The following is a 27,564-nucleotide window of genomic DNA, read 5'->3' on the forward strand; positions in this document are numbered from 1 at the left end:
TTATGTTTTAATGTTAAATTTCTTCTTTAATGTTATGTTCTGTTTCTATTAGTGTGCTGCAAGGACATCTGAATTTCCCTGAAAAGGGGATTAATAAAGTATTTATCTATCTATCTATCTAGATTGGCATTTCTTAATAAAATGTTGAGGAGGATGTTTCATGACAGCAGGAATAAACAAATCAGGATAAAATTGTTGTAAGAGGACATGCTCCCAATGAAAATAATTTCAAGGGATATATCTGGCCAAAGGAAACGCAGAAACTGTAGATGTGTGGCACTTAAACATATGACAGCATTTAAACATATGATGGCAGTGAACTTTTACATATTTCTCTACATCTTCCTTTCAATTACTGATTCTCAGATAGCTCTGAGACATGTTCACTTCCTGTACTTAACTCCAATTCAGACCTGTGCTCAGCTTTGCTACAAATTTTCTGCAAACTATACAAGTTAATGCCGCAGACTTTAAAAAAATGTTTACCCTTGTGGTATCCTCCCTGTGATCGTTTTATGGTCACATACAGTATCCATCCCAGCAGGAAACGAAATGCTGCAAGAGCCAGGAGTCTGAAATAAAAACACAGGATGCTAGAAATAGACAGCTGGTCAGGTGTGTGGAAAGAGAAACAAACTTAACACTATGGGTCAATGAACTTTGATTGAAGCTGCCAGTGTATTAAAGAGGGAGCCGGTTTACTAGGATGGGAAATAGAACGCCAAATAAGCTTTCTTTTTGGTGTAAATTGCTCTGAGTGAAAGATTTCTAAAAGTATTTCCCAACAAATAGTTCTTGTTGGAAATGGCCAATCTGAAAAGCACAAACAAAAAGTTCTTTGTGGTTTCCTAAAATTCATCCAATTTCTTGTCAGCATCAACACATCACATCTTTCACAGTTGTTCTGTTAATTCTTCCGCTCCATGCACGGAACCGCTAAAGGAGACAACACTGAGTCGTGAATAAAGCAAGTCTGACTTTAAAAACACTGCACTGATTAATTTTGAAACGTGACGAAAATGACAGTCCGTTGACAAGAGCAGTGAACATTGGCACATGGAATGTAAAATATAAACAGGCTGCCATGAATAGTAAAGTGGAGTTTGTGCTACAAATCAAAGCAGTCACTGTTAGATATTCCAAAACTAATAGTAATCCATCTGAATAAATGCATTCAGCCATATTAAAATTCTTGCTTTATTTTGCAAGGCTTTCACAAGGGACAAACTTTGGCCAAGCAGTAATCTGAGCGAGATGGCTGAATGGTGAATAAGACATACTCCGTCTGCACATTAGTCTGCAGCTTCAGCATTATTCTCCAATCACGTTTTGCTTCCTTTCTTGTGCCTTGCAGAATCTAAAAGAAACATGACTGTGCCTTTTTGTCCCTAAATACATTCAGAGTCCCTTTCAAATGAAAGTCCCCAAGACTGAAATGCATTCAGTCTATCTGTTCAATGCTCAATTAAATTCAGTGTTCCCTTAAACATCTCAGATACGCTCAATGTTCCCTCACTCTCCTGGTTACATGGAGTGTATTCCTTCACTTTCTCAGTTACACTATATTCCCTTCAATCTCCCAGTTATTCAGTGCTCCTATGGGTCTGGCCATTTACTGTATACTTTCCACTTGCATTTGATCTCCCAAAGTGCAATACCTCGCATTTGTCTGGATTAAACATCAATTACAAACAGAAGTCCCAGCACTAATTTCAGTGGAACACCATTGCTAAGAGACCCCCAGTCAGAATAACACTCCTCAATCACTGCCTGTCTTTTATGGCTAACTTAGTTTGAATTGTCGTGGATCAATTGTGTTTTATCTTCTACCATTAGGGACCTTGTCAAATGCTTTATCATTGAGTGTTGTCAGTCACTTCATTAGTGTTGTCAGTCACTTCATTAGGCTTCTGACAGATTCTGCAATCTCCAGTCATACATGGAAACTTAATTGGGACTAATAGATATCTGTTTGGCAAGGAATTTGCAACACAGAGAAAGGTGGGAAAATGGAATTGAGGCGCCAAACAAACACAATCCCAGGAATCTTGATTCAATGTTCCAGTATTGCTTACTTCAAAATTTCCCAAACAAGCCTAAAAAATTGTTCTAAATTCTAAAACCAGTATCAGCACACCAAATTAGTTGTATTCTCAACCCAGAAACAATTTAAATCCTGGTATTTTCAACAGGAAGAATTAAAAATATACGCAGAATGGTTCCTGAATCAGAGATTTTATGTAATAATAATTGTAGCTCAACAGCATTGTGAAGTAGGGCATATCTTTCCTTCATCAATTCAGAAAAAGCCTGCACTTCACACAATTCTGAAGCCTACAAGTAACTCCCTTGTCTTGACTGCAGGTTGAAGGAAATCCATATGAGTGAATATGATGCTGCTACGTACGAGAGGTTTTCTGGGGCTGTGCGGAGACAGGTGCAATCAATACGAGTTATCCTGGACAGTCTGCAGGTAAGAAGAGGCTTAATGTGCTGTACAGAAGGGTCTTCCGCCTATAGAGCATTTATGTCAGTCATAAATAATCAGCAGGAAGAAATGTGTGTGTATAAATGGTGTGTGCTAGCCCTCAATGAGTTTGAAATTAACTCAGAAAATGCTAAGAACAGAATGACTTATGGGCCTGTCCCACTTAGGCGACTTTTTAGGCGAGTGCAGGAGACTCTGCGCTCGCCACATGTTCGCTGGTGAGTCTCCTTCATGATCGCGAGGAGTTCCTGCATTCTGGGAACTAGTATGGCCTCAGTATAGTCTAGTATGACTTCCGCGGCCTCAGTGTGGTCGCAACAAATTTTTCAACATGTTGAAAATATTTTTGTGACCAAAAATTGGTCTCAAGGAGAAAATCGATAATCCTGTAATCGTAGGTGCAGTTGTAGTGGGGTCGCCATGTAGTTGTAGGTAGTCGTAGGTAGTTTTAGTTAATTGCCTTTGCTGACCGGTCATTTTCATTGGCTCATCAGGGAAAAAAAACGTAAGCAGGAGTTTTCAGAACCAAGGATAACCGATTGGTAATGTTAAATGCCCGCCGAGCTTCACAGCTGTGTATCCCTGGCTTATTAAAAGTTGTCTGGCTTCTTAAAAGTTGTCTCCACTCCTTCTCCCCCCTCTCCCCTCCTCTTTTAACGGACTTACCGTGCACTGTGCTAGCCGTCTTAATTACAGCGCCAACCTTCCAGTTCATCGCGGTGTGTGTCTATCACCTTGGCTTTGCACAGTTTGAATTTCAGACAGCTCTCCCCCCGCTTGCCCTGGCCCCCGCCTTTGTGATGTGTGTGTGTGTGTTCCACACTGACAGTCGCCGTTCCAGTTCCTGGTTTTTCAGGCGACTGCCGGCAACTTGACAGTCGCCGGCAGTCCGCTGAAAAATCGCCTAAGTGGGACAGGCCCATAAGCGAACTTTCAGTCGGAGATTGGGGATATACAATAAATTTAACCTTCCAGCTCCCAAACATGTTTTGATTTAATTTTTTTAAATGTCGTGAATACTATTGTGTTTATTGATAGTTGTGTCATAGAGTCCTATAGCAAGGAAACAGGATCTTCAGCTTAACTCACCTATGCCAATGAAGATAACTGATCTAAGCTTGCCCCATTTCCCTGCATTTGGCTCTACCTGCCCAAAAGTCTTTTAAATGTTGTTATTGTACCTCAGCTCTTTCCATATCTGTACACCCTCTGTGTGAATAATTTGCCCCTCAGGTTTCTGTTAAATCTTTCCTCTCTCCCCTTAAAACTATGCCCTCTGGTTCTTGATTCCCCAACCCTGGGAAAAAGACTGTGCATTTATCCTATCTGTGCACCTTATGATTTTATACACCTCAATAATATCACCCCTCAGTCTCCTGCGCTTCAAGGATTAAAGTCTTAGACTGCCCAAGGTCTCCCTATAGCTCAGGCCCTCGAGTCCTGACATCCTCTTCTGTGTTCTTTCCAGTTTAATGACAATGTTTCCCAAGCAGGGTATCTAAAACGACACAATACTTCAAATGCAGCCCTATCAACGTTATGATCAAGCTGTATGTGGCACTGCTTTTATCATGTTACAACCTGAAGGCCTGATGTTTCTTTGGGGATCTTTATGGTTAAGGCTTCTTCAGATGTTCCTCTGACCCCCATTCTAAGATAATTGAAGAAAGTCAATAACTGAAACTAAGAAACAAAAGATTGTTATTTTGGAAAGAATCAGCAATTTGCAAAAACTATTTCCAACAGATTTATCATCGCAGGCAGACAGTTTCTCCCCAACATTCTACTCTGCATATAATTGCAGTATCTATCCAGGGAGCAATTGATAACAATTTCTTAAGGGGTATAAACCTAGTATTCAAAAAACAAGACATTCAAAGCACCATTTCAAGTAGCCCATTGTTAGTACAGCAATGTTCCTGTTCATGTTGTCTTTGCACTTCTGTTCAGTGTGAAAGGGCAAAGAGGGAGGGCTTTAGTCTCTAAGGGTACTTCAATAAACCTAACATGCTGTTGGCTTCAAGGAAAATCATCATAACTGCTGGCAGGGAGAGGGATATTGGGCTGTGAGAGGTTTTGGATTTAGCAGTCCAGCTGCATATCAACAGTTGTGGGACGGCGGTGGAGCATATTTTCTTTATTTATTTCAGGGAAATGGGCTTTACAAGCCGAGCCAGCATCTAACTGCCCTTTCCTAATTCGCTTTGAGAAGGTGGTGGTGAGCTGCCTTCTTGCATTGCTGTGGACCTTGAGATGTGGGTATACCCACATTGTTGTTGGGGGGGGGAATTTCAGGATTTTAACCCGGGACGGTAAAGGAAGAACAATATATTCCCAAGCCAAGATGGTGTGTGGCTTGGAGGCAAACTTCCACCTGGTGCTATTTCCGTAGGTTGGCTGCCCATGTCCATCTAGCTGGCAGAGGTCGTGAAGATGCTGTCCAAGGAATTGTCTAAGGGGGAGGGGGGAGCCTTTTCTGTTTTGGGTCCAAGATAAAGAAATTCTATCAGAGGGGCAGAGCTGGTGGAGAGGCAACCATTTCCTGACCCCCCACGATTTTCTTGCAAGCTCATTTACTACTCTAAAAAACTATTTGCTTGTATTCCAACTTTCTTCTTGTTGGAATAAGGTGGCTTGTATTAAAAAGTTTTTTTTTTAAATATGGGACAGACTTGAAGTTTTACTTGCATGATCTCTATAAGAAAAAGCTAAGAACATTTTGAAAGAAGTCTTGTTCCCAGTGATGAGAAGTAGTTTGGCCACAGAAGCTGACCTCAGGACCAGCAAACACCAGCTCTGCACTGAGAAGCAAGAACTACGACAAAACCAGCACCATGAAATTTAGTTCATAGCAGATTTATCGTCCTTGAAATGTTTCAAGATTATTGTGCTCTGACGTGAGAAGCAAGTGTTACTTTAATCTGAAGCATTGTGTTGTGTTCCTGGAGCTAAATAGCACACACCTCCCCCTCACCACTTCCTCCTGCACCTGGAGCGACCCTGACCGCAGATAAGTGCAACCATTTGCGAGGACGTAGCCCACGAGGGTCCCATGCCCTCTGATGTTTCTTTTGGTGTAGTTTCCATAGCGTTGCTCGTCACTGGAACAGAATGATGGCTGGCAGGTCACAGATAGTATCTTTATTCACCCTGTGATGACCAATGGGTATTTCCATTTTACATGACGTGTCATTGCAGGTGCGCAATGTGGCTCTGCTACCCCTGTTGACATTCCATTCCTGCGCTTAACTTAGTGACTACCCAGCTGCGTGAATGTTGCTTCTATCATCTTACTGTTGCACTATTGTCCCTTACAGTGGCACATCCAACAAGGATGGAGCTATTTAGTCAATCAAAGCCACATCATTACAATTTGATAGACGCAAAACACTGGAGTAACTCAGCGTCTCTGTAAGGCAGCATCTCTGGATAGAAGGAATGGGTGACGTTATGGGTCGAAACACTTCTTCAAACATTATGTTGTTTACTGCCACCCATTTTCCTGTATTCACATACTTTTCAGTCCCTCTTTTGCAAACTCATTCAATACAAGTCCTCAGCTCTCGATCAGCTCTTTGTTGGCCCTGCTCACAAATTCTTCCTGGCATTTTATGCGTTCTGAAATGGCGAAGCGATGTGAAATAGAAGCATGCAAATGTTAAACGGTTCAATGCGTACTTATCCTGAACAGAAGGAAATGTTGGCGGGATTGTCGGAAGCAGTTGGTAGGAGTAGATTTGTGCCAAGCAAACACACTGGCATGAAGTGTTTGGACAATTGGCCTGTTTGTGTGCCATAAATCTATTCAGTATGTTTCAATTGCACATGGAAACTCCAAATCGCAGCTCCTCGCATTGCATTCTACAGAGTCTTGCCGCACAGAAACAGGCTCTTTTGGAAAAACCTCACCAATGCTGACTGTGATGCCCATCTAGGCTAATCACATTTGTCTATATCGGACCAAAATGCCTCAAACCTGTCATATTAATTTACCTACCCTAATGATATTTAAACATGGCAGCTGTATCCCCCTCCACCACCACCTTCTATATGCAAAACCTAGCTCTCCAACCTCGTTCAAGTTTTCCCTTCTCACATTCAACCTGTTGTCCAGAACTTGATGCTCCTGACCTGGAAAACAGACTTTGACGATCTCTCCTGTCAATGCCCTTTGTTATTTTATAAACCTCTGTAAGGTCACCCTTCAGCCTCCATCATTCCCGAGAATTAATCCAGTCTATCCAGACCCTCGTTATAACAACAGCCCTCCATTCCAGGCAACATCCTGGTGAAGATAGACACAAAAAGATGAAGTAACTCAGCGGGACAGGCACCATCTCTGGAGAGAAGGAATGGGTGACGTTTTGGATCGAGACCCTTCTTCAGACTAGTCTGGGGAAAGGGAAACGAGAGATATAGATGATGTAGCGAGATAAAGAACAATGAATGAAAGATATGCAAACCATCCTGGTGAATTTCCTCTGCACTCTCTATTACTGCTGCAACCTTCCTGTGTGGGATAAAGGAGCATATTTGAAACAATTCCCACAGGTGGATTCCAGAGTTTTGCTTTCGAAATAAAAATAGATGCATTTTGTAAGAAGTAAGACATGTTGTTAATTAGAACATTAGCATTTCACAAAATGCTTGTTATTTCTTTATTCCTTTTAAAGGCAAAAGGCAAAGAGAGACAATGGCTACGGCATCAGTCAGTAGGAGAGCTCGACGATACCAAGATAATCGATGGCTTGGCAGGAGAGAAGGCAATTTATAAGCGCAGAGGAGAGATGGAGCCTGAAGTAAGTATGAGAATAACATTTGGTTATGATGGGGTTAGAGAGTATCTTTGAAAATATGTTGAGTAAGACCCTTATTCCATGGACAAGGCAAATAACAACAGCTAATACCATAGAAGAGAGAAAATGCAGCCGAACCAAAGTTTTATAAAGCTACAACATGACTCCCTGACTCATATACTCAATATCACGTCCAATAAAGGCATGCATTCCATACTCTTTCTTTACCACACTATCTGTGTGTGTGTTGTCACTTTCAGGGAGCTTTGGATTTGGACTCCGAAATCCCTCCATACATCAATGCAGTTAAGGGTATTGCCACTAACTGTATACTTTCCTCTTACCTTTGATCTCCCAAAGCACAACACCTCACACTTGCTCCATTAAACTCCCATCTCCCATTTATCTGCCAATACCTGTAACTAATCTACATCCCGTTGTCTGCAAACGTACTGACCAGCCCATCTACATTTCCGTCAACGTTTTTAATATATATATCCTGCCTTCTCCCCATATCCCTTGACTCCGCAAGTCCTAACAGCTACTTCTAACTCTCTCTTGAAAACCTCCAGTGAATCGGCCTCCACTGCATTCTGTGGCAGAGAATTCCACAGATTCACAACTCTCTGGGTGAAATTTTTTTTTCATTATCTCAGTCCTAAATGGTCTACCCCTTATTCTTAAACTGTGAACCCTGGTTCTGGACTCCCCGAACATCGGGAACATTTTTCCTGCATCTACTGTAGCCTATCCAATCCTCTAAGAATTTTATGTTTCAACAAGAATGCCTCTCATCCTTCTAAATTCCAGTGAATACAAGCCCAGACAATCCATTATTTTATCATATGTCAGTCTGTGCATCTCTTATTTATTCCCCTTGTGATTTTATACAAGATCAGTCCTCAGCTTCCTGCACTCCAAGGAATAAAATCCTAGCCTGCTCAACCTCCCTAAGGCTCAGGACCACGAGTCCTGGCAGTCCCAATCCTTTGTAAAGTATATGGGATTGAGGAAGGCACCTCCCCGTGACCGCGTGCATTTTCTCAGAGATCTTCGGTTTCCTCCCACACTCCAAAGATGCACAGGTTTCTAGATTTACAGGTTTAAATGTAAATTGTCCCCAGTGTGTGTAGGGCAGCGTTAATGTGTGGGGATCGCTGGTCAGTGCGGACTCGCACTGCCCCTTTTCGAGACCCTTTTCTCCAGAGATGCTGTCTGTCATGCTGAGCTACCCCAGATTTTTGTGTCTATCTTCAGCTGAAACCAGCATCTGCAGCTCCTTCCTATGCGAAGCTGTTCTTCAGTCTGGACATTTGAGCTTTCAATCTCCTGTATCTTCTCCCAGGATGGCAGGCATCCTTGATGATACTTCCGTGAAGATAAGGTCATAAGTTGTAGGAGCAGAATTAGGCCATTCGGCCCATCAACTCTACTCCACTGTTCAATCATGTCTGATCCATCTTTCTCTCTAAACCCCATTCTCTTGCCGTCTTCCTGTAACCCTCGACATCCTTACTAATCAAGAAAATACTAATCTCCATCTTAATGATATCCATTGACTTGGCCTCCACATCCTTCTGTGGCAATGAATTCCACAAATTCACCACCCTCTGACTAAGGAAATTCCCCCTCTCCTTTTCTAAAGGTACGTCCTATTATTCTGATATTCTCCCAATCATGGAAACATCCTCTCCACATCTATCCACTCTATCCAGACCTTTCACTATTCGGTACGTTCAATGAGGTCCTACCTCACCCTTCTAAACTCCAGCGAGTACATGGACTTGCATGAAGAAGTCCAATTCAATATTGGGACAGTTACACACTACAACAACCCTGTTCTTTTTACCTCTTTCCGTAATCTGATCTGATTGTCTGTCACCTGCTGGCTATTGGGAAACCTATAATATAATCTCAGTATATGATTGCAACTTCCATATTTTGCGCTCTACCCATATCGCCTGAGTAGACAGATCCTCCAGTATGCCTTCTCTGAGTGCCGCCGTGACATTCGCCTTGATTATCATGGCAATTCCACCTTTTAACTCCCTCTCTATCACGTCTGAAACATGCTAAACCCAGCCCAACTGCCTGCGCATGGTCCATATCCCTCTTTTGACTGTCTGTCCAATACCTTTAAATGTCATTATCATATCTACTATTTCCTCAATGCAGCGAGTTTCAGGCACTAATACTGCTCTCTTTGTAAAATAAAAACTTGTCTCGCAAGTCTCCGATAAGCTTTAACTCATCTCACCTTAAACTTCTAGTATTTGACACTTTCACCTTGGGGTAAAAATACTCTTATCTATCCTGCCTGAGCCTCTCATCACTATATATTTCTATCGGCTTTTTCAAGATGAGTGCCCCACCTATAGGGACAGGCTTGAGCACGAATGTTCTGGGAATTTCCCTTCACAAGAAACCCAATCTCAGAGGAAACATACATAACAAACAGAAGCAGGAGTCAGCCTGTGGCTTCTGAATCCTGTTCTTCCATTCAGTGAACTCCTGTCTGATCTGACTTTGGCCTTGACTCCACGTTTTGCCTGTTCCCCACAACCCTCAACGCTAAGGTTCTGAAGGAGAGCGATTCAAACTGCTGCAATTCAGTCCTAAATGTGGGTAAATCGTTTCAGAGCAGCCCAGTAGCACAGTGGTGCAGTTGCTGACTTGGACCCGATTTCAATCCTGACTGTACGGAGTTTGTACGTTCTCCCTGTGACCTGTGCGTTTTCTCCAGGTGCTCCCAAATTCCAAAGACATGTAGGTTGATAAGTTAATTGGTAAATTGTCCCTAGTGTATAGGATAGAACTAATATATGGGTGATCATTGGTCGGCATGGATGCTGTATCTCTAAATTAAACTAAGGATTTAAATTGATATCAAAAATTATAATTATTTTCTTTCTTTCCTATCTGTGAAACTAATCTTTCTTCCCCCGTTTTTCTGTCCCTATTGATGTAACTCCCACTTTCTCATCCACCGATCCCTTGTTCCTTTCTTGATCCTGGTTGAGGAGCTGTAGTCTTGCAGTGTTGTTCTTAGTGATCCCAAATTCCTGCATTGCTCATGCATTCAGCACTTGGCAAGGCAAAGATCCCCAAAGTAAAGTGTGCAGGAAGCAGGAGATACAATGTGCCCATTCCAATGTGCTTTGGGTCAGCTTTTCACTCAGCTGTTAGTTATTAAAAAAACAAGTCCTGAAGCTAACCAGCAAAGGTGTGAAGGGTTTCGACCCGAAATGTCACCCATTCCTTCTCCAGAAATGCTGCCTGTCCCACTGAGTAACTCCACCATTTTGTGTCTATCGTCAGCAAATTTCCATTGCTGTTGCACTATTGTCCCTTACAATTCTCCCATTCACATCATCTCCCCTCATTCACCCTTTCCCTTCATTTGCTTCCTCCTCATCTCACTCACCCCCTCAATCACTCCCACGGCCCCCCCTTCATGCACCCTACCTCCCTCACTCACACATTCCCTCTCACTCACCCTCTCCCACCATTAATCGTTTCCCATCACTCACCCTTTCCATTTATTCACCCCCATCCCCTCACACCCCCACAGTCACTCCTACCACCCCCTCTCTCACCCACTGGGCCCCTCCCCCTCACTCACGCCCCAACTCCCTCCCTCACACCCTTCTCCTTTCACACCCCTCCCCTCTCACAAACCCTCCCCTCTCACAAACCCTCCCCTCTCACAAACCCTCCCCTCACAAACCCTCCCCACTCACAAACCCTCCCCACTCACACAGCCTTCTGCTCACAAACCCTCCCCACTCACAAACCCTCCCCACTCACAAACCCTCCCCACTCACAAACCCTCCCCACTCACAAACCCTCCCCACTCACAAACCCTCCCCACTCACACAGCCTTCCGCTCACAAACCCTCCCCACTCACAAACCCTCCCCCTCGCACACCCTCCCCCTCTAGCACATCTCTGACCCTGTGACCCTCTCGCACACCCTCCCCTCTCACACACACCCTTCCCCTCTCACACATACCCTCCCCAATCATACACCCCCCCCCGTCCTCCATAACAATCCGTTTCACTCGTCACACCCCTCCCCTTCACCCCCTCCTCCTCACACGCTCCCTGTCTCTCACACAATCCCGTATCAGTCACTCCCCCTACTCAGCCCTCCCTCCCTCTCACATCCACTCTCCCCTCACTCATCCCCTCTCCCTTCACTCACTCTTCCCTTACACGCCCCTCTCCTTTCACTCACCCCACACCTTCATCACCCCCCCCCTTAGTCATTCTCTCCCCCTCACAGCATTCCCCAATCCCTCAATCATCCCCCTACCCCTCACACACCCCTCACAGGTGGTTCCTTGGTAACCCTAAGAAGGTCTGTGAATAACATTTAATATCTGGAAGCACCACATGGAGCCATATCATCTCCTCGGACCCCCAATCTAATCTCATTTACTTGAAATATCTATCTGGATGGGCCTATTGAAATAACGATCCAGCCTCTTTAAAAGAAGATGTTCCTGTCCTGCAGGGGCAGGCTATGTTCCACGCTGGACAAGTTCAAGTAAAACATTACCTAATGTCCGGGCAAATGGGATTAGTTTAAATTGGCATTTGGTCAACTCCGTTGTCATGAGCTGAAGTGCCTGTTTCTGCGCTGTACTGTTCTAAAGTTCTTTTGTGTGTTTTTAGTCGCTGCCAGCGCTCCCCGTAGGGAATTGAGGCAGTCAATTAGAAAGAATATATGCCACTGTGCTATGGTTTGTGATAATCTCCCCAGGTACTCTACCTTTGCCATGTATGCTAAAGGAAATTATTTTCCTTGCTTGGTTTCGACTGAGCACAATCTGTTTGCTTCTCCAGCTCGGCAGCCCCCAGCAGAAACCCAAGCGCCTGCGGCTCCTTGTAGATGTCTCCGGCAGCATGTACCGCTTCAATGGACTTGACGGCAGGCTGGAGCGCTCCATGGAGGCCGTCTGCATGGTCTTGGAAGCCTTTGAAAACTACGAGCAGAAGCTAAAGGTAAAGCTCAATATGACTGACAGTAGCTGACTCAGTGGTTTGGAAAGACAAGGCAAACAGGCAGAGCCTATTACAAAGGTGAACAGTCAGCTGTTCCATTTCCATGTTTCTCCCCCATACCCAGCACATTTGTCACATCCACTATCTAAATTGAAAAGTAGTGAAAACTCTATTTCGGCATACTTAGATATGGTTCAGTTAATAATACAGTGCATCACGATTCAATATAGCCATTGTATTCCAGTGCATTGCTGACTTGAGCCTTACAGATGGTGAACAGCATTTGTGGAGTTAAGAGGTGAGGTACTTGCTGCAGGTAACTACTTGTTGCAGTTATGGCTACTTGAGTTCAGTTTCAGGCCAGTGGTGGCCCAAGTAAGGGACTTGCCTAACCCTCCTGTTTTAGATTCAACAAGTTCCCCTGTAGTAACATAATCCACTGCCTTGGTAGTCACTTAACAACTTCTCCTTTGAATCCTCGCACTTCTTTCAAATTTAAGATGTACATTGGCCACAGCTCAGTATGCAACTTCGTTGGCTACATGGATTATTCTTTGTTCCAGGCCTCCTCTGGCACAATTCCCCAACACTTTCTCCACTCTCCCCAAGGGCCCAATGTTACTAGTTACTCCTTGAATGCTCTGCCTTGCAATCTGCCCATCTTCCTTCTCTAATTCACATGGAGTACCATCGGCAAGTTTCTCTCTGTTTCCCAATCAATTCCTCCTCCAGCTGTCTTAGCAATTCTCTCTCAATACTTCCAAACTCAGTCATTCCAAAACAGTACTGACCAACAGTCTCTTACTCAATTTCCTGCCATCTCTTAGTGACTGCCAATAAGTGCTGCCTCCTGCATGCATGTGGGACATGTTGATTTTATCAAATTCACCGCTAACTCCCGCCCTCAAATTCACTTGGACCATTTCCAATACCTCTCTCCCTTTCCTTCATTTCTCAAACTCCATCTCAGGAGACAAACTATCCACTGATATCTACTACTAAACCCAATGACTCCCACAACTAACTGGCCTGCTCCTTCTCTATGTTCTCTGTTTTCTACCATCCCTTTCCCTCTGTCTCTGCCACATCTGATCGCGAGTGGAAGCTTTCCACTCCAACATCTGGGATCCTCTATTTTGAAGGAGCTATCTCTCTCTCTTCCCCTCCCCCCACCCCACCCCTTCTCACCTGTATCCACCTATCACTTGTGAGCTCCAGCCCCAGCTCTTTATACTGGCTACTTTCCCTCTACTTTTTCAGAAAGAATAAAATGGGATTAGTGTAATTGGATGCGACATGATCAGTGCTGACATGGTGGGCTGAAAGGTCTGTTTCCATTATGTATCACTGTGATTCTATGACCCCTATTTATTGTTATGGGAAATTGCTGTTCAGATTTTTTTCTATTTCCTACATTACAATAACAATATGCTTTGAACATACTTGGCAGTAGATTACAGTGGAACACCCTGGTCATGTATACTGCTTTTGAAATGTGAGTTATTTCCGTTTTAATTTGAAGTCGTCAACTGTGGTCTACAGACTGCACACTTCCATTCCCTCTATTGATATTTCAAATGTACTCGTGCAGTTTTAATTTCTCTATTTTCATTCGACTTTAGTTTGAATCCTTAAGTAGCTTTTTATCTGGGCTGTGTTCCATGTCATAGACCGAACCGGTAAATTATATTATCCCACCCACAGTCCCAAGTGCTGGTTTATGTGCCTTCAGATAACAACTTGCACATGAGGCTCTTTCTGCCGCCTGTTCCCACCCTTCTTCTTTCCATTTACATCTACCCAATTAATGCTATAGCCAAGCAAGCACACCAATGTCTCTACTTCCTCGCAAAACTAAGGAAATTCAGTAAGTCTCCAATATTTCTTACCAATTCACACAGATCACCATAGAATGCATCCTATCCTGATGCACCACAGCTTTGTTAGGCAACTGCTCTGCCCAAGACTGCAAGAAATTGCAGAATTGTGGACTCAGTCTTGTCCATAACACTGACCAGCCTCCCACCTATTGATTGCATCAATATTTCACCTTGCCTCATGAAGGCAGCCAAGATAATCAAGTGGGGTGGGATACCCATACTCTTCTTATGGAAAATACAAAAGCTTGAAAGCACAAACCATCAGATTCAAGAGTAGCCTCTTCCCTGATGTTATCAGACTCTTGAATTGATTTCTCACGATAAGGATGTGTTCAGAACTCTCAATCTTACCTTGTTGCATCCCTTGCGCTTGTTTTTAATCTGCATTTTCTCTATAGCTATAACACTGTATTCTGAACTGTATTTCCTTCATCTTTTTGCACTACTTGCTGTATTCATGTATAGTCTGATTGTACAAATGGTATGATTTAAAGCCGTGTCCCACTGTACGAGTTCATTCAAGAGCTCTCCCGAGTTTAAAAAAAAATCAAACTTGTGGAATGTAGAATGTATGTAGCCTGTACGTCGGAGCTCGGGGTCATCCCTTAGCGGCTCGTAATGCTAACGACAGATACTCGGGAAACGCGGTAAGCTCGGGAAGACTCGTGAAGATTTTTCAACATGTTGATAAATGTCCACGAGAGCCCCGAGTACCTACGAGTGGCCATTACCGTAAATCTCCGAGTTCGAATCAGGGCAAACTCGGGAGAACTCTTGAATGAACTCGTACAGTGGGACAGGGCTTTTACGTAGATAGCACACAAAACAAGGTTTTTCACTATATCTCAGCACACGTGACAATAATGTCGATACCATTTGCATTCATGAATATGGGAACAACAATAGGATATTCAACCATTCCTTCATGCCTGTCCTGTCTTTCAATTAGATCACTGCAGATCTATATCTTAGATCCACCCACCTGTCCAATGGTGCCTACTAAACTCATCTTCATACCCTTCAATTTCTTAACATCATTCTAATGTGTCTCCAGCTCTTCAGTAATTGTAAAGAGGTGGCTTCAGTGTGACAGGAAACTAGAGTTCACTGCATTTTTTGTTCAGAGATTTTTGTCTAGCCTTCACAAAGTTAGCTTTGTGACAGTTGTACCTAGGCATAACACTGCACACACTTCAAAGTGCAGTGAGTACATAACAGAGCTGATTGATTTGCTTTTTTGGCTATTTCCTGCAATTGGTAATATGCCAGTTTGTATCCTCACAAAATAACAGTAGACTCATCTCTTCCTACTTATGTAGAAGCTAAACAACAAGAAAGCAGACCTGACACTCAGAGGAAATGCTATAAACACCACGGCTTCACTACCATCCCACCCACATCCACTACACTAGCTAATTATTTTCGTAACTTTAATTCATATCAGATTCTGCACAGTACTGTGTCAGGGGTGAAACCGCAGCAATATGTTTGTGGAGATTTGAAGAGCAGCAGCAATTTCATAAAACCTTTGTGTATATCAGCGCCCAAGCATGTACGAAGTGTGTGTGTGTGTGTGTATATGTGTTTGTATGAATCGATCCATATGTCACTGTACCTGATGATATACCATCTCTAAATTTTCAGACTCTGTATCTGACATATCACACTGGGCAAGCAGCAATCTTCTTTGGGGATGGGTCATAATTGACCCATCCCCAAAATCACATCTTTTGAGTAGGTCAGCAGCCAGTTAATCCACAGTTTAGTCCACACTTCCTGTCTTCCGAGAGCACCTCCACGCTCTGAAGGCACACCCCAGGTGTAATGGAGTACATTCCATGTGTTAGATGAATGCAGCTCCAACACAGTTCAAACAACTTAGCAGAAAGCAGAATGGATCAGCCCGAAGCCCCTTCCATCGCTGTAAATGTTCATTTACTCCACAGTTGACTTCTACCAGATTGATTGTGAGTTTCTTGAACAATACATCCTAAACCCTCGATCTCTACAAGAGCAGTCCATGCATGAAAACATCACTGCCTAACATTGAAAGCAGAGGTGATTCACCACCACTTGTTCAAGGGGATTAATGATGAACAATAAATATTGGTTTTGATAATGGCTTCGTACAGATTCAAGTAGAGAAAATTGCTCCATCTGATGTACTGTTTTATCTCTTCAGTATGACATTGTTGGTCACTCAGGAGATGGATTCAACATCGAACTAGTCAGAAGTGAAAAGATTCCCAAAAACAACAAGGAGAGACTGCAGATTATTAAGGTAATTTGTTTCGCTATTTTGGTTCTCACTGAACTGGCTTTCAGTTATACGGGTTCATGTGGTCAGGTCTGCACTGCAGACAGGAGTAGATGGTAAGACAGTAAATAATTTTAAATTTGACGCTAATGGAATTTTTCAGATGAGGATGCGGAGCCAAGCTAGGGCAAATGAAATTAAGATGCTGATTAATCAAAGGTAGACACAAAATGCTGGAGTAACTCAGTGGGACAGGCAACATCTCTGGAAAGAAGGAATGGATGACATTTCGGGTCGCCAGTCTGAGGAAGGGTCTCGACCCGAAACGTCACCCATTCCTTCTCTCCATAGATGCTGCCTGTCCCGCTGAGTTACTCCAGCATTTTGTGTCTACCTTTGATTTAAAACAGCATCTGCAGTTCTTTCCTGCTGATTAATCAAGATATTAAATTGTTTAATTGGCTCTGAGGCTGATGGCTGACTGATTTCAATGAGTAAAAATAACACACTTATTACATACATTATAAGCTGCAGCCTAGTAGCAGAAAGGCTCATGAGGATCAGCAGCAAAGGCTGCCAGGCCAGTCTGATGTGGCTAATGTGATGAGTTCTGACAAAGGGTCTCCAACCTGAAACGTTAATTCAGTTTATTTTTCCATAGATGATAGCTGACCTGCCGAGTATTTCCAACATGTTTTATTTCATATTTCCAGCATGTGCTCTTTTTATTTTCATGGCTAGTGAACACCTCATCTCATTACCTGATTCACCAATCTTAAGATTGCAAACTGCAAAACCGTATCCACAATCATTTGCTGAGGATAGAATTGCAGATTTGAGGCATTGGTCAATGCCAATGTCTTGGACAAACCACTGTAAAAGCCACTACCTAAATTAATTTGAACGGTGCATTGTAGAGCTTTGATAACATTATGCTCTGGGATGCAGTATAGACTGGTACATTGGAGATATCTTTGCTGGTGCACCTCAGCTCAATGCTCCAAAGGCATTCTGCAGCACTGTTATTTATCTATCGCCAAAGGACCAATGTTACAGTTGCTCCCGAGTGCAAGTGCCTTGCAGTGAGTCGTCTTCTCTCTCTGATTCACATGCAGTACCATCTGCCAGTGTCTCTCTGATTCCCAAACAATACTCTGATTCCCAAACAAATGTTCTAGTGCAGGGGTGGGGAACCTGCGGCCTTCTAGGCCAATAACTGTGGTCTTTTGAATGAATCCCAATTTTGTAGAACAAATCCTTTTATTTTTATTTAAGAAGGAACTGCAGATGCTGAAAAATCGATGGTAGACAAAAATGCTGGAAAAACTAAGCGGGTGAGGGAGCATCTATGGAGCGAAGGAAATAGGCGACGTTTCGGGTCGAGACCCTTCTTCAGGTCTGTCGCCTATTTCCTTCGCTCCATAGATGCTGCCTCACCCGATGAGTTTCTCCAGCATTTTTGTCTACCTTTTATTTTTATGAATATGTTTTTGTTCATCTTTTATTATTTTTATTTTAATTTGTAAAATGAACGTATTTAAAATACCAAAGAGTAAAAGAAGATTTAACGAAATAATCCTCCCCGACTGACGGCCACAATTAAAACATTAGTAAGTCATGAGGACTATTTTAACAAAATAATGTACATTTTGAAGTATATCTAATTGAAGTTTCTTGGATGCGGCCTTACTAGATTACAGCTAACTTAATGCGGCATTCCAACATGAAAAGGTTCCCCACCCCTGTCCTAGTGACTCAATCAATATTCTGCCAATCTCTGTCGTGCCAAAACACTACTGTCAAACAGTCTCATTCAATCGCCTCATATCTCTATGTGACTTCCAATCAGTGCTGTCTGCCTGTGACTCTCCATCTCTCTTTCTCTTCCTCAGTGCATCATAAAAACATACAGCACGGAAACAGTTGCATTTGATCAACAGGTCCATGTTGACCAGTGAACACCCATCCATATTAATCCCATCTTCTAGCAGCTTTCTTGTAGCCTTCAATACCTGGGCGATCCGAGTGCTCATCTAGACACTTTTCTTAAACACCGTCAGCAACTCTGCAGCAGAGCATTCTAGGTACTCTAGACAAGTGTTTCACAGAAAGGGTAGTAGGCATGTGGAAGGAACTGCCAGAGAAAATGGTAGAGCCAAGTACGTAGAACATTTAAAAAACATTTGGACTGGTACATGGGTAAGAAAGAATTAGAGGCATTGGGGCCAAATGCAGACAAGTAGAACTAGTGGAGGTAGGCACATTGGTCGGCATGGACAAGTTGACTATTACTATACTTTGTTGACCATGACTATACTTTGTTGACCATACTATGACTATTATTCAAGCTATCCAATCTAGATAATGACCTAGTGAATCTCGTCTGCACCCTTTCAAACGCTATCATTGCTTTGTTATAATGTGGTGACCAGAACTGCATGCATTATTCCACCTGAAGCCTGACCTTTTATCAAGTTGGAGCATAATCTCCCTTCAGTTCTATTCAGTGGCCAACTAATGAAGGCCAGTATCCCCTATGCCTGATTAACCATGTCTCTACCTGTGCAGTTATCTTTAATGATCTTTGGACTTGAACACCAATATTCACCAATGTTCTTCAATATTGCCTGGGACCTTACCATTCATGTTATATGTCCGAGCCTCACTAGTGTTCCCCAAATGTATCACTTCACACTTATCAGCATTGAACTCCATCTGCCATTTCTCAGCCCACTTCACCAATACATTAATATCACCCTGTATCCTAAGACTAACCTGCACACTGTCAACAACTCCATCAATCTTTATGCCATCTGCATAGATCTGATCCTCTTGAGCACTATTGTCTGCTGGTCTGTGACTCTTTACCCATTCCATTTGCCAATTACGCTCTTTGAATAGCAATCCCAGCTGGCTGCCACACTTTTCCATGTCTCTTACTCAGTCCCATCAGTCAATGTTCTCTGTGATTCCCAGTCATCCCGTAATAATTCAAATGCTCGTCATTGACAGGAAGCACTGATTAGAAGTTACTACAAGAGTCCAGTGGGTGCGTGTGAGTGTATGTGAGTGAGGGAGAGACCGGTCACTGATAAATGTTTTCTTTGTTTAGACAATGCATGCCCATGCCCAGTTCTGCATGAGCGGAGACCACACTCTCGAAGGGACAGAACATGCTATCCAAGAGATTGTCAGAGAAGAGGCAGATGAGCATTTTGTCATTGTGCTGAGTGATGCTAACTTGGAGCGATATGGTATAAGCTCCACAAGGTTTGCCCGAGCCTTGACCAGCAATCCTCAAGTTAATGCCTTTGCCATTTTCATCGGATCCCTGGGCAATCAAGCAGAAAGGTATTTGCACTATACCTTGTGAATTTTGTATATTCCTTACATGTGTATTCCACAATCCCACAGAATGTTTAATTCTATATTAGAAACCTGTGTTCAAGTTTCACTCCAGAGAGCTGAGCCCACACCTCAGGCCAATACTTCAGTGTGGACTAAGGGGATGCTGCATGGTTAGAGGTGCACGTCTTTACTCTGCAAAGTTCAACCGAGGACAATTTTGTGCTTGTTTGACTTGTGGCAGATCTGCGGCAGAAGTAAATCAAATTGTAAATCTGGAAATTAGATAGTTTTGGGGAGAATAATCAAATTAATTTTCTAAAGAAAATGTGTTTACTTTGTACCTTTGTCCTCTCATATCTCTAAGCATCCAGCAGTATTTTTCTCTAAATGTTCATCTGCAACATGCCTGTCTCTGCAGGACACGATTGCACTGGAGAGGGGAATCATCGGGGTATTATTTGGGATGGATGAGATTTGTTTTCCCTGAAGCGGGGGAGAGTGATGAGGGACCTGACAGGTGCACAAAATTATGATAGATAGGGAAGATAATGCTCCCCACGGCAGTGTCTAAAACTAGAGGGCATAGGTTTAAAGTAAGGAGCCCGAGGCATAAAGAATAGCATAGATGGTTGGCATGGACATGGTCAGCTGAAGGGTCTGTTTCTGTGCCTGTGACTCAAACTTGTGAACAACAAACTCCAATAAACCACAATATAATAATCACCAGATAGTGTTGATCAAAGATTACATTTTACCTAGAACACTGGAGATATCTCTCTCTCTCTGAATTACTGTTTTTAGAGCCATCCAACAGACCCTTCAGCCCACCGTCCACATCAAACATCAAGCACTCATTCTGATCATCAAGCCCCATTATCCCTGTTTGAGAGATAGTTTGTATCCATCTGAGGTAGTCGGTAGGGACTTGGTTTGACATTTTGAATGAAACGCGAATCCTTCAACAGTACAACACTCCCTCAGTACCTCATGAGTGGGACAAACCCACAATCTTCTGACACAAAAGACTGATACAAACCGAACCAAGATAAGAAAGAGAACTAATGCTGTGAATATGAAGAGGATGTGGGGAAGAGTGTGGAGGAAGGAACTGCAGATGGATGCCGGAGTGTCCCAGTTCTTTAATTTATGCCGGAGTGTCCCCTCTTTAAATTTAAAATCTTCAGTGCTCCACCATCTACCCTTTACGCAGGATCCGCAGACAGGCCACTGGCCCCTCTCTGCCTCCACCCACAGTACAATCTTCTATTCTGCTCTCTCGAGATTTGCTGAAACTTTTCTGTTTAAATCTCAACCTGTTTTCTCCGAGATCTTCAGTTTCCTCCCACACTCCAAAGACGTACAGGTTTGTAGGTTAATTGGTGAATGTAAAAATTGTCACTGGTGGGTGTAGGATAGTGTTAATGTGTGAGGATCGCTGGTCGGCGCAGACCCGGTGGGCCAAAGTGCCTGTATCGCTAAAGTAAACTAAACTAAACTGTTCCTTTTGAAATATCATGGAATTAGGGGCTGTAGAGAAACAGCACAGAAGAGGAGTTGAGACCTGAGACAGGTCATCTCTGATCATACTGAATGGCTGGGCAGGCTTGAGGGGCCGAGTGGCCTATTCCTGTTTTCTTATGTTCAAAATATTTACAATTCAGAATTTTGTTTTCAGAAAAAAGAGATAAACTATACATTATATATTCAATGAGGAAACCAGGAGGCATTTCACAGGGGAAAGACTAGATTAATTCAAAATGTCATTACACAAATGGATAGATTTTGATCTAGGAAGAGTATTAGAATTAATAGAGCCAATGTCGGCAGATGGAGTTAAACTTCAGATGAGCTATGATCTAGTGCGATATTGGAGCAGGGCTGGGATGCTGGTTGGTCTACCTCTGTTCCCAAGTTCCCAGGTGCAGGTATAGGAAGCTCATTCTTCTACACCATCTTCATATATTCTGAGGTTCAATTGAAGCCTATGTGCAAACCATACCCTTGTATGATGACTGTTCGGTGGCACTTATAGTTTAGTAAGCTTCTGGGGGGTTTCCTTGCATGTTCATATTCATTATCAATCACATCATAGCAATTAATTGTGAGCAGTCTTAATTTATATAAACTGTAAAATCAGACCAATAAAAAGTCAAAATGCATTTGGCATTCTGGATACCTTGGTTCATCGATGCAATTAAATGCATGTATATAATGATTTGTTATTGCCATCAGGAAATTCTATAGTGTAGAATGATTTGTTATTGCCATCGGGGGATTCCTAGATACAATAGTATGTGAATGGTGCTTAAACCCCCTTTCTAAGAGCTGCCACTTGATGCTGTGTGTGTTGAATTATGGTGAGTGGCTTCTGAATGCAAAGACTGTCGAAACAGAGCTTTCATGCTTGAAAGGAGCCTGGGATTTAGTCTCTGAGTGCTTCCTCTCACTGCTGTTGTCAAATGCCTGGATTATATTCGAAGGAATGGCATGTATTGTTAAGTTATACAACAACCACAAAAAAGCTTCCTTTCTGAAAAGAAGACTCCCAAAGCTTCTGCAGTATATAATTTGCAATGTTAATTTGTCTTGGATTCCAGGCTCCAACAGACCCTGCCTGCTGGAAGGTCCTTCGTTGCCATGGATGCCAAACAAATCCCACAGATTCTACAGCAGATCTTCACATCCACTCTGCTGTCAGCAGACTAGAACTGCCTCAGCAGGAATGACGTGTGCCCAGGAGATGATGGGGAAAGAAACACGATTAATTCATCTCTGCTTGCAAGATGCTTCGAGCACCTGTACAATGATGCCACTACATTTAGTTGTTCATCTGTTTTCAGTATTGGGACAAAGACATGAAGAGTCTCTGTAACCAAACAGCTTTACTGGTCAAGTGCTTTGAGCAAAACATTGCAGTGCCTTTCAATAATCTCTTTATGAAATTACAAGCTGATTGCTAAATTGTACATGTGCAATAAATAGAGCCTCGCAGATAAGTAGTGTTTAGTAAACCTCTGATCTTCTAAAGTTCAGAGACAAAGTATTTAGAATGCTTATTCTAATTACAAACCAATGTGAAGTGTTTGGAAATCAGAGTGAGATGTGGATCCTGCAGCAAGAAGCAAACTTTATGTTGTCGACATATTCAAAGTACTTGTTTGAATTATGCTCGCTTCCCGTGTGATAAACGGAGGGTGGATGAAACAGTATGTTGCAGAGGGATGTTGCAATGAAAGCCAGCTCCTGCAGCATCTGACTGAAGGGAGCAGGGCTCCCAGCCTTCATAGTGCCGTTCTGAAACAGTAATGATGTCTAAAAATAAAGAAACGCAACTGATGTTCATCCAACTACTCTTGGTCTTCACAGTGCCTCTTTTGAAGCACTTGGACATTCTATGACTTACGACTGAAAACCAGCTAGTATATAATTTCCTCATTTCTCAGATTTTATTTTCACATAAATGTACAGGAGTACTCTGCTGAATATCCTGGGATGTCGTTCCTGGGAAAATCCTTTTGCCAGAATCCATCCACCAGTTATAACAGTGAGTTAGATCTCTGAATTATCTCTGTACAATGCTTATAGGTCCATCTTCATTATATTGTAATTAATCTGTAAAGAGAACCAAGATGTAAATTAGATATTGATTGCTCTTTCATAAAGCTGAATATAAATTATATATTGGTCAAATGGTAATATAATTCATGATGTGTGATATAACAAAATAAACTTCAATCTGTGTATTATCTCAGAAAGAACATTTTGTTCCCCTTCCCTGGGGTTTATGATCATTTCATGTCCAATGTAAACTCTAAAGCTGGTAGCTTTATCTGTCCAGTGCCTTTTGCAAGTGGTTGACTTACACATGGTGCTGTGGATCAACCATGCCTCAGCTAGTGGCATTCTCAACTCTCCTTTCAGAAACCTGAACATAAAACTACAGGCTAACGCTGCACCTTAGGTGAGAGAGTAGTGGGCCTTCACAGATGCTGTATTTTGGATGAGATTTAAACAGATAGCCTGTCTGTCATCTCGGGTGGATGTAAAAGACCTTCCTTGTGTCATAGGGCATGGGCATTTTCGTCCGATGTCCATCTGATGTTTATCCCTTATTAAACGCTGCCAAAATTGATTCACTATTTATTATTTTTACTTACAATTAAAACCAGTGACAACACTTCAAAAGTACCTAAAGCAGAAAATGCTGAAACAATCAGGAAGCCAGACAGCATCTGCATAGAGAGCAAGAGACAGAGCTAGCATTTCAGGTCAATGATCCTTCTTCAGAATTAGGAAATGTCAGAAAGGAAACGAGTAGCATAAAAGGAATATGATGGAAAGAACAAAGGGAATGTTTTTTAAAAGAAAATAATTCTGGATATATGAGCTTATGAATAGAGCACGTTATTTTGTTTCAATTGAAGGATTGATGGCACCCGAGCATGTGCTGGTCCCAGAGGAGGATCTACTATCATCCAATACAATTGCCCTACTCTTCTAAATCTCTTTCCAGCTGTACCTATTGTACTTGGATTTGCCTTGATTATATTTACGTATAATATTGTGTCGGTAGGAACTGCAGATGCGGGTTTAAACCGAAAATAGACCCAAAGAGCTGGAGTAACTCAGCGGGTCAGGCAGCATATCTGGAGAAAAGGAATAGGTGATGTTTCAGGTCGAGACCCTTACTCAGACTGATAATCTGAGGGGGAAGGGAAACAAGAGATATAGAATGTGATATCGAGAGATATAGAGAGGTTTATATATCTTTCGAGAGATATGTTCTTTATCTCTTCATCAGAGGAATTACATGCGCATGTAATGTTCGGTGTATAATAGCACAATGGTAAAATACCTTAGCATTCAGCCAAGTTAAAACAAATTGGTGTGTGCGCAAATCCGTACTTGACAGCCAGTACTGTCAACTCATTTCTTCAAGGGTCAGAGTCAAATGACGTATCAATTTTAAAAATGTAGGGAATTGGAGTTATAAATGGTGACAGCAGATGGAACCCTGTGTGGCACCAGTGTTGTTTACAGCTTAAAGTTAACCAATGGATCACAAGAGCTTGAGATTCAACTATCCTGTTAACTAATGTGATATTTCCTCACGTATAACCCTGCATCTGAGGTTAATAAAGCCAAGTGGAATTGGGGCAAGAGCAGGCAGACGTTCTACAGCAAGTTTTCTGAAGTCGTGGTGGCAGCTAATTCAGGAGAAACTTCCAAAGGAAATTCGGAAAACTGTGGTTCATGAGGAGTAGGACTCATTTGATAATTCTTCCTAGTATTGGAATAGTTGCAGAAACAAGGAACTGCAGATGCTGGTTAGAATACAAAAGGACACAAAATGCTGGAGTAACTCAGCGGGTCAGGTAGCATCTCTGTCGAACATGGATAGGGGACGTTTTGGGTCGATAACCTACCATAGACTATGATGGGCCGAATCATGCCCTCATGTGGTATTTAGTTCCCCAACTATGGACTTGGCACCAGATTTCACCTTTGATGTCATTGGAACGAACTCCTCTGTGCAACTGGGGCTATTGAAATCACCATCATGTAATTTACACATGATCTGACTGGGACAAATTTGACCCAATGACTCTTCTGTCACATTGCATGGAAAAATAATTGCAGTAAAGTCACGCACAGTTGCCTTGCTGTGTAATTAATGTGACTCTATCTCCAGCATTGTGACTCATCTTGTATTTTCTCTTCCCTTCTTCAGAATTGTTCCCAAAGTGGAATATATTTAATACTCGTGTTGGGCTGCTTTGTTTTTAGGAGCTAGCAACCCTCCAGCACCAGCGTGAAACTCATTAACTTTCCGTTCCCTGAAAGGCAAGGAAGAACCTCAGCTGTCCTTTCACCTAACACATTCCATAGTCGCTCACTGCCGCCCACCCAAAAAATATTAGATTTATTGAAGTGAGCAATAGGGTTGAATCTCACCATAATCACCAGGTTACCAAGGTCAGCATCTTCTAACAGGTGGCATTGGACATCATGTTCCTGGTCGTGAGTCCATCGAATGTTCCTGGCAGTCAATGAAGTCACCATCGTGTAACTTATACCTGATCTGATTGGGACAAAATTGACCCATTGACTCCTCTGTCACATTGCTCAGAAAAATGATGCCTGATAGTCTTTAAATAAGTTTGCTATTCAAGACCTCACACTTGTTCTGAATGCAGTAAAGCCAAGCTAATGATGCACAGTCGCCTCTGCTGCGTAATTGATATGACTCTGTCTCCAGCAGTGGTAATATAAGTGTGACTCATCTTGTATTTTCTCTTACTCCCTTCTCCCAAATTTTAAAATACAAATTGAATGATTTTATCGGCAAGATAAAACATATGGAGGATAACTGATTGCACATAATAAGGGAAGTGAAGGGGTAAATAGTACACTGGCGAAGATGTGAACAGCGAAGCAATCATTGATCAAGTAAACAAGGTAAGTCTTCTGCATTAGGGAAAGCTAAGATGACTGTGGGATCAACTAAAAGCTTAAAGAGAGAATGGAGCACAGTCATTTATGAAGTAATAGGAAGATATTTTCATTTGGAAAAACTGGCAAAAGTATTTTGAATGAATGAAATGATAATCAAAGACGTTGCAAAGGACTTGCTAGGAATGGAGGAAATATTAAATTGGTTGTGTTTTCAGTTTTATTGATTTCTTTCAACTATTAGAGTGTCTGATAAAAGAACTATCAATATTAAGTTACATGAAAATATTGTCTGATATAATTAGTTAAAGTTGAAAATAGAGTATTGGAGATGAACTGTCTGAGCATCCTTAGGAGCTTGGAATGCATCTCGTATCAGTCTAGTTCACATATTTACAACACTTATGAGCAGAATGAATGACTGAAAGGGAGTTAATGTAACCTGATTTTTAAACACAAAACCTGGTAACTATTGGCTCAATTACTTGACGTAAATAATAAAAAAGATAGTTGGTGGAATCATTCCAAATGCGCTGTATGATTCTTTGAATCAAAAGGGAAGGCCAACTCAACATGGCTTCAGAAGAAGGAGGTCTTGCTGTGTAATTTTGATTAGTGATTTCTGGAGCTGTCGTCAAGATGATGGATTATGGCATTTGGATGAGTATGATCAATTTGGACTTTAAAAACACTTTTGAGAAGTGCATCTTTAGTTGAATTTGGCAACGTATACCAGGAAGCTGTTCTGCAAGATTAAAGACGTTGGTATTCACACTGCTATTAGGCTGCTAAAAATGATGTCAACAGCAAGTAGTTGATGCTGGATATAGATTTGGAGACCTGTCAACATTACGTCCTGCAGGGATCATGATTTTTTTCTATCAGTGATCAGCAAGATGATGTTGGGGACAGTTAGTTTTACAGATTTTACCAAAATCTGCATTTTATCATATCTCTGTGCTTATAAAACTCTGATCTTGTGTGTATTTATTTGTGTGTGTTTGTGTGTGTGTGTGTGTGTGTGTTTGTGTGTAATCACATCTTCGGTAACGGTAACATTTTCACATATTCCGGTAGAGATCCAAAATCTCCTTATCTGCAAATCTCATGCTTTATTTCTCGAATCATATATGAAAATGTTCAAAAATCCGACAAAACTTTGAATTTAGAAACAACTGTCTTTCGCTGATGGCATCACAATGGGTCTGCTACGCGTGCCTTCCATTCCCCCCCCCCCCCCGCTATTCAAAAGATGCAGCCAGAGATGAAATCGGGCCGTCGACTGAAGACCAAAGATCATGGATGAAGATTGCGGCCACCCAACTCGCGGTCCTT

General features: G+C 42.2%; 1 protein-coding gene across 1 annotated transcript in view; it reads left to right on the forward strand.

Moving 5' to 3' along the window:
• Positions 1-23,517, forward strand: part of vwa8 (von Willebrand factor A domain containing 8) — a 200,185-nt gene extending 176,668 nt beyond the window's left edge. Inside the window, exons 40-45 of the mRNA XM_033032907.1 lie at positions 2,365-2,473; positions 7,162-7,287; positions 12,133-12,291; positions 16,354-16,452; positions 19,541-19,779; positions 22,374-23,517. Coding sequence (XP_032888798.1) covers positions 2,365-2,473; positions 7,162-7,287; positions 12,133-12,291; positions 16,354-16,452; positions 19,541-19,779; positions 22,374-22,482 — 841 coding nt within the window. The 3' untranslated portion in view covers positions 22,483-23,517. The remainder of the gene's footprint in view (positions 1-2,364; positions 2,474-7,161; positions 7,288-12,132; positions 12,292-16,353; positions 16,453-19,540; positions 19,780-22,373) is intronic.
• The last annotated feature ends 4,047 nt before the right edge of the window (positions 23,518-27,564 follow it).

This window comes from Amblyraja radiata, chromosome 14 (genome assembly GCF_010909765.2).
Source record: "Amblyraja radiata isolate CabotCenter1 chromosome 14, sAmbRad1.1.pri, whole genome shotgun sequence".
In the NCBI taxonomy this organism is placed as follows: Eukaryota; Metazoa; Chordata; class Chondrichthyes; order Rajiformes; family Rajidae; genus Amblyraja; species Amblyraja radiata.